The sequence below is a fragment of the Panicum virgatum genome, chromosome 8N, assembly GCF_016808335.1.
Source record: "Panicum virgatum strain AP13 chromosome 8N, P.virgatum_v5, whole genome shotgun sequence".
Classification (NCBI taxonomy): Eukaryota; Viridiplantae; Streptophyta; class Magnoliopsida; order Poales; family Poaceae; genus Panicum; species Panicum virgatum.
This window is the reverse complement of record NC_053152.1, coordinates 42,147,419-42,155,001: the sequence shown is the minus strand read 5'-3', so window position 1 is coordinate 42,155,001 and position 7,583 is coordinate 42,147,419. Positions and strand designations below refer to the sequence as shown.

The 7,583-nt window shown below is 45.0% G+C and overlaps 1 protein-coding gene across 1 annotated transcript; it reads left to right on the top strand.

Moving 5' to 3' along the window:
* Nucleotides 1-1,943: 1,943 nt before the first annotated feature.
* Nucleotides 1,944-6,863, top strand: LOC120686367 (probable histone H2A variant 3). The gene is made up of 3 exons (XM_039968567.1): nucleotides 1,944-2,087; nucleotides 2,219-2,352; nucleotides 6,351-6,863. The coding sequence occupies exons 2-3, from the start codon at nucleotides 2,248-2,250 to the stop codon at nucleotides 6,645-6,647; spliced, it is 402 nt and encodes a 133-aa protein (XP_039824501.1). The 5' UTR covers nucleotides 1,944-2,087; nucleotides 2,219-2,247; the 3' UTR covers nucleotides 6,648-6,863.
* Nucleotides 6,864-7,583: the final 720 nt, after the last annotated feature.

Here is a 7,583-nt window from a genome sequence, read left to right as displayed (position 1 = left end):
CTTAAGAATTGGCGTAATATCTGCTAGTTTATTCCTTGCAAATGGGTTGGACGATCCGGCGACGTATTAGATGCTTTGCCTTGATCTTAATAGGGATTGATCCGGGAATCGGCTTTTGCTTGTTCTTAGGCCTCTTTTCTGGTCAAGGTTCGGTTATCTTTTACGCTCGTTAGGCCTAACTACGTGTAGGATGTTCCGATCTAGCAGTGAAGCTTTTACCGTCGTGGATTAGATTAGCTAGATTTAATTGAAGCAGTTTTTTCAGTTATTTGCTTTATCCGTTACCATCTAGATATGCAGATCCAATCTGACACCGGGACTCGATCGGCTCTTTAAAGCCGATGCAAGAGTCGTCCCGGGGAGCCGACCACGGCTCGGACTAATGTTTACACGTGTCTGTGCTTGTAGGCAAATCGTCAAAGGCACGTTCGCACCCTCCTGATTGGGTATAGATCAGGTGGCACGCCCTGCATCTCTGAAAGCGATGGCGTGTGCCAGGATCTGGGCCGTTGACCGAGGGACCGGTGCCAGCCAGCGCCCCGGCAGCCTCCCAGCTCCTCGTGTTGCCTGTCACTACTCGCCGGTGGGTTTTGACCGACAATAGCTGTTCTGTGGAAGCGTGTGTGGCGCAGTGAGGTGCCTCTGGACCCCTTGCTCGGCGCAGTAGTCTGCGAACGTGCACACCGTGAACTGGCCACCGCGATCGGTGTGCAATGTGCGGAGCTTCTTCCCGACTTCCGCTTCCTTGCCCGCCTGGAATCTCATGATTGTGTTCGCCGCTTGATCCTTGGAGCATAGGAGCACGACCTAGTCGCATGTAGCAGCTTAGGTCGTCGACGAGGAGGAGGAAGAAGAGCTTGTTTCCGCTCGGTGTTGCCGGCGTCACCGGTCCGTAGAGGTTACTGTGCACTAGCTCGAGCTTGTGCTGCACCCAATACTTCGCCTTGGCCGGAATGGAAGTCATCGCTGCTTTCCCACCAACCAGCTATCGCGGACCTGGTCGTCATGGTCAATGTGTGGCAGCCCGCGCACCATGCCTTCATGCGCCATCTTCTGGATCGTGTGGAAGTTCAGGTGGGCGAACCTCGCATGCTAGCGCCACGCCGTGTCTCTGCCTTGAGCATCCAGGCACACCGGTCCCCTGATGTCGAGGTTGAGGTCGTAGATGTGACACCCTAGGTGTTTAAAAACAAGATAAAATTAGATTTGAACCACTAAAAGATCTCAAAATTAGATATATACCATCGGACCCACATGTCATTGACTCATGTGAACCCTACATGTCAGTGAGATAACAATGGTATATATCTAAATTTGTGATATTTTAATAGTATAGATCCAAATTTCCCAAAAAACAAGGATATAACATAGGATCATGCATAAAGGACCAAGAAAAATTGAAACAAATACCTCATATTTTGCATTTACAAGTATATGTATATGTGTTTGTGTGCATGTTTATGTGTGCAACATAGTGCTAGCAACTGAATGTTTTATACTAACTTTTAAATCAACCCAAATATTCTATAAAAATGAGCAGACACCACCCTCTTATCAATAGTTGAAGTGAAGGAGAGGAAACAAAAATTTACATTCTTTAAATCTCTGTTTTTGGAAATTTAAAATATCTTTTAAACCATAACTCAAATAAAAATTTGCCCAACATAAAAGTTGTATACTTTTAAATTTCTTACAACTTTGGTGTTCACAGTTTTTCGAGTTACCATACGAAACTTTGAGAAAATTTCGATTTGAAATCAGCCCCAAATCTTTTTTCTCCCTCTCTTCCTCTCTCCTCCCCAATGTCCCATCGGCAGGCCGGTCATCCGGGGGACTTTTTATTTAGCCCAGTCCGTGACGACTTGAGGCCGGGCCGAACTCTTTTACTTAGCCCAGGAAAGGCCCACAAGGCCATAAGCCCATCAAAAACAAACCCGAACCCCCAAATTGCTTCCTCTCCTCGTTAATAAACCCTTCCCCAGCGAGAAGAAACGAAAAGAGAAAACCCCAACGCCGGCAAGAACCCGCCGCCTCTTGCAATCCCTTGGCTCATCTCGCTCGAATCCGCCGCCGCGTTTCCCCGAATCGTGAGCCCCGAACCCTACCTCAACCGGAATCCGCGCTCCTTTGTTCTTGCCAGCGGTTTCTCTCGAAATTCCCGGTGCTTTTCTCTGGGTAGTTTTCTTGAAAATCGTTGGGGTTTTCGTTTCGTCTCCAGGCGCGTCCGCGGTTGCGGGAGCAAGCAGGATGGCCGGGAAGGGCGGGAAGGGCCTGATCGCCGCGAAGACGGCGGCCGGCATGGACAAGGGGAAGAAGCAGCCCGTCGCCCGGTCCTCGCGCGCCGGCCTCCAGGTCGCCCCTCTTTCTCCGCCCCCTTGTTTCTCGCTCGGCTCGTCGCTTCGCCTCGTGCCTTGCGCGATTAGGGCTCGTTCTTGGCGTCGGACTGCGCGGTGTCTGCGCTTTGTTCGTTCTTGGCATTGCGGGTGTGGATGGCGTTGTGGTGGTTTAGTTTAGCATGTCTGCTACTCTGCTTGGGGTAGGAAGCGTTGTTCTTGGCCTTGTGGTAGGAGTAGCGGGAAAGATTCCACTTTTTGGTTGGGGAATTTTCTTTGTTAGCATGCCTCGTCGAGCGTAGGCCTGGAACTCTTGAATTAGAGCGTGCAGTACGAGGTACATGGCGGTACCGGTAGGAATCTCTGGAAAGATTATTTATTTAGTGGTTTGCTTGTTTAATCATGTACTCTGGTCTCTGGCCACTGTCATGGACATAGCATGGCATGTGTGGCTGTGATTCCAGATTGTGAATCAGTTGATTTGTACAGTGTTGACTGTTGACTGATCGGTCATCAAATTGTTTGTGTTGGTTTGTTAGGGGTTAAAAGCTTTAAGCAAAGAACTACATGATTTTTTATGGTGATATGTATAGTTTTATCTACGTGCATGAGTTGCAGAGTTGGGGCCACCTGGAGTTAGAACTGTACATACGCATAATTTCTGTGTTTGGAGTACCTTACATAGGTTGAGGTTCAGAATTTTCAAAAAAGAAATTGACCTTCAACTTACATGTTTGCATCAGCTCATGACTAGTTTGAAGCTTCATTCATGTGTATTCCATCCCGGAGCACTATACCTAATCGTCAAGATAAAATACAACCAAGTTAGCCAAAATTGATGCATGCAAAATAGGGGATCGGCAGTGGAAGTACTGGAATTTGTAAGCGTGTATCCATTTTTCCTTGAGGGCTTCTGTGCAGAGAATTCCAAAATGACATTGGTGCATTTGCTTTTGGTTTGGACAGATTAAATTTCTTGTGTCGCTAAGTTTGTGCGGTTGTAGCAAATGGTTATTTTATTTCAAGTATTTCATTCAAATTGTATACTTCCATATATATATTTGATGTGCTAGCTTGTTTTCAGAGACATATGTCCATTATTCTTTGATCTGATCCAAAGTTTGTCACTGTTTTATAATTGAAATTGCATGCTGGTATGTTATTTCGTTTCTAGCTGAAACTTTATCTGCACAATGATATGTATTTAACCAGTTGAGTTTGTTGGAAAATTCCATCCCTAGAGGTTTGCATGCACAATGTAGATTTGTTTATTTATGGTTCCTTTGAATTGAGGACACTAGAATTTTGCTCCCGTTTCTTTGTCCAATTTATATCAAGGTTGCAGCCATAGTCACAAGGTTCGGGGTCGAAGCCGCGATCCACGATCCTGGGTCGGCGTACCGGATCGAGGGTCAGGATCGACGCGGGTCGTCGTCCCAAACCATGGTGGGTCGCCGAACCAGTTCGACTGTGGTTGAACGCGGATCGAGTACCAACTAACGGAGGTTCGCCGGCCCATTACAGATATAGGTGGAGGTAGCGGGCGAGAAGAACATGGAGGAACCGAGGAAGAGGAAGGGCGAGATTTGCGAGAACAAGATGCAGGTGCAGTAATCTTACGGGACAAGATGGAGATGGACGGCGGGGAGGGCAGCGAAGGTGTCGTTGCCGACGGGGAGGGCGGCGAAGGTGTCGTTGCCGGCAGACGGGTCGCGCGCCGCCGCCGACGCGAGGAAGGCGTCGAGGCCCGAGAACGCGGCCGCGGTTGTGGCTGGGGCGAAGAGAGAGACAAGGAGGAGGACGAGGAGGGGTAGGATCCGGGGTGGAGGTCGAGCCATGGTCGCCGGCCGGCCGGCCGGAGAGGCGGAGGTTCAGACGGGGTTCAGAGTTGAGATCGATCTGAGATGGGAGAGGAGACTGAGGGAGGGCAGGGTTCTGCGATAAGGATCTTCTGTGGTAGAGATCTATGAAGAGAGTCTGTGATTCCGTCTCTGTAGCTGTCGACTAGATTGGCAACTCGGAGAGGTATAAATGTTCGATGTATTCGGATCCAATACCCATGGAATTATAATTATTAGCATATTTTGCCATATTTTATTTTTAATTGGAATATAAATCTTATCGGATATGAAAACAAAATGAATATAGTTAGAATTTGAATACCAATCTTATTGAATACAGTAAAAAATAAATAATCTTGGTTCCGAACCGGGGTCATCGACCCAAATGTTATTGGGTCGCGAACCAAATTTTGGTTCATCGTACCAAGGGGGTATACCCCCTTCGTACCACATATTTTTTAAGTGTCGACCCTCGACCCCGTACCTCGACCCGATCGACCTTGGTACTTTGTGACTATGGTTGCAGCTTCTGTCTTGGTGTGCCCTGTTTCTGTTTTTTTTTTAAATGAAAACGAAGTGTGCCCTGTTTCTGTTTTTTTTTAAATGAAAACGAAGTGTGCCCTGTTTCTGTTGAATAGTACTCCGGACATAGCATGATTTTTTTTCTTGTGACAAGGTGGTAATGGTATCTGTCCCACTTTTAGTGCTCCCAAGGTCTCTTAAATGTTGATGTTGGGCTGAGGCCTCTATAAGCATCAGGACCTTGGGCCTTGGGCTGCAAATCAGAAGGCACTATTGTCAGGAATTTTTTCATTTTTATATTTAAAAAAACAAAATTTCAAAAATATATGCCGAATAGGGAAATTTTCAAAAATGGGTACATGTCGCCCTCCTAATGGGCGACAGGGTGACTGTCGCCCATCCAGTGGGCGACAGGACCTAAATGTAAAAAAAATTATATTTAGGTCCTGGCGCCTAGGGCGCATTAAACTGTGAACTTGTAAAATCAATATAAAATCGTAAAAAAATCAAAAAAATACAAACTCAACTGTTCTGGATTCTATGAAACAAGATCTACAACTTTTGTTAAATAAAGTTTTTCATTTGATCAATGTATCTTGCTCTATTTTAAATACCAGTTTAATGTACTTTTATTTAAATCTCAAGATACATCCTTTGGATGCATGTCATATTTGGCCACGGTGTTGCATATGGTGAGCATAGGTTTTTACAAAATTGGTAGGCCCAGAAAACATTTCTAGAATAAGTTTTTAAATTAGATCTTGTAATATGTCTAGTTTAAATGGGTTATTTATCCATGCTGCTATACTGAGTATTAGAAGACATAACTTTTACAGTACCATTATTTTATTTCCTAAGAGCTATAAAAAAAAGTTTGGTAAATTTTAGATAAGCACAACTAGACCAAATGAATTATTTCAGATTTTTCTAGGTACAAGAACTATTTTTCTTGATTTAGATACATTGATTAAATGAAAAACTTTATGTAACAAAAGTTGTAGATATTATTTCATAGAATCCATAACAGTTGAGTTTATATTTTTCTGATTTTTTACGATTTTATATCGATTTTATAAATTTACTGTTTAATGCGCCCTAGGCGCCAGGACCTAAATGTAATTTTTTTTTTAACATTTAGGTCCTGTCGCCCACTGGATGGGCGACAGACACCCTGTCGCCCATTAGGGGGGTGACAGGCACCCATTTTTGAAAATTTCCCTATTCGACATATATTTTTGAAATTTTGTTTTTTTAAATATAAAAATGAAAGAAGCGCCTATTGTCACCAATATATGTAGCTACTGATGCTGTCATTCCAATTTATCTATGTGGGCTTGATAGCTTCTCATGTCATGTATTTTTAGGCATTGATTTGCATTGCTATATCGCACAAAAACTTCTGTAATTATTTGTATTTTGACAGATGACTGCTGAATTTACTGTCTGCCGTTTGCCTGATTGTATTGAGTATAATCTGGTCACGCGTGTTTTTATTTTTGAGCTTAATCTGTAGAGTCTATATCTTGTTCAAGTGTCTTGTACCACTGTTTCAGAAGAACATTGAATAGTCAATGTACCCGTAAATCGTTGATTAAATTTGCTGCTAGCTTTCAACCTTATCACCCTAAGCTGATTCATTATGTGTAACATGCAGTTCCCCGTCGGGCGTATCCATCGCCAGCTGAAAGAAAGGGTCCAGGCCAGCGGCCGGGTGGGAGCAACCGCGGCTGTGTATTCGGCAGCGATCCTGGAGTATCTGACAGCAGAGGTCCTTGAGCTGGCTGGGAACGCGAGCAAAGATCTCAAGGTGAAGCGCATCACGCCCCGCCACCTCCAGCTGGCGATCCGCGGGGATGAGGAGCTGGACACCCTTATCAAGGGCACCATCGCTGGTGGTGGTGTCACCCCCCACATCCACAAGTCGCTCATCAACAAGACCGTCAAGGAATGAACACCGTCTGTAGCGTTCGCTGACTGTCTGCGCTGTCAGTTTAAGGGTCCTGGTCCACAAGTCCTGAGAAGTGAGAACGAACATGGTGACCTATATGAAAAGAACCTGGTAACCTGGGATTCCTTTCAGACATTATGCCTGCGCATGTAATGTAATCTGTGAGATATCTTTGGAGTTTGGACTAATGGCATTTCATCCTCTTTAGGCTTCTTTGTTTGTTGCTGCCTTGTCTGGTTTATGTATTCTGCTGGGAATGGGCTCATTGCGTGGTTGGTGGGCTTATTTTACTGAGAGGAAATGATGCCCTGAATTCTGTTGTGTGTTTTTTTTTTCTCGTCATACCACAACCCAACTAATCTGTGGGTTCATGGCTCATGAATGTCTTGTGGGCCTTGTCTTTAGAAATGAATCTGTCATGGTAGAACTGCTGGAGAGCCCTACATACTGCTGGAGAACTTTTTGTATTTTTTTTTAACCTAGAACTTTTTGTAGTTTACTCATGTGGAATGAGAAATGGTACACGTCGACCATGTGCGTCCGGAGTGAAGCTGATCTTGTAGTTTTTTTTGTTGAAAAAAAATGTTTTAACTCACTAAAGCATTTCGTCGTGGTACGGTAGGAGCATAGGGAATTTCAAACCAAAAAAGAAAGAAACTTTGTACTGAACTTTTGTGATAGCCTTGGGACCAAGCATTGAACAAAGGCAAGCACGTTACCCAGCTTTCAGAGCCACCACACTGGTTGGATTCGATCCTAACATGCCAAGAAATCTAGCACTGGGGGAAGCATGGAGACCCAAACCTTTTGGTTCATCCTGTCACGTGCCAACACCACTACAGGCACTTTGGCACATGCTGGCGCACTGCATCTTGCCACGGGAACTATCAGGCTCCCAGCAGCCAGCACCACGAGCGGCACATGCCGTTCCATGGTCAC

Coding starts and splice junctions, on each gene's coding strand:
- LOC120686367 (XM_039968567.1), top strand. CDS start 2,248: ATGGCCGGGAAGGGCGGGAAGGGCCTGATCGCCGCGAAGACGGCGGCC. Junction 2,353..6,350: donor CCTCGCGCGCCGGCCTCCAG/GTCGCCCCTCTT, acceptor TGTAACATGCAG/TTCCCCGTCGGGCGTATCCA.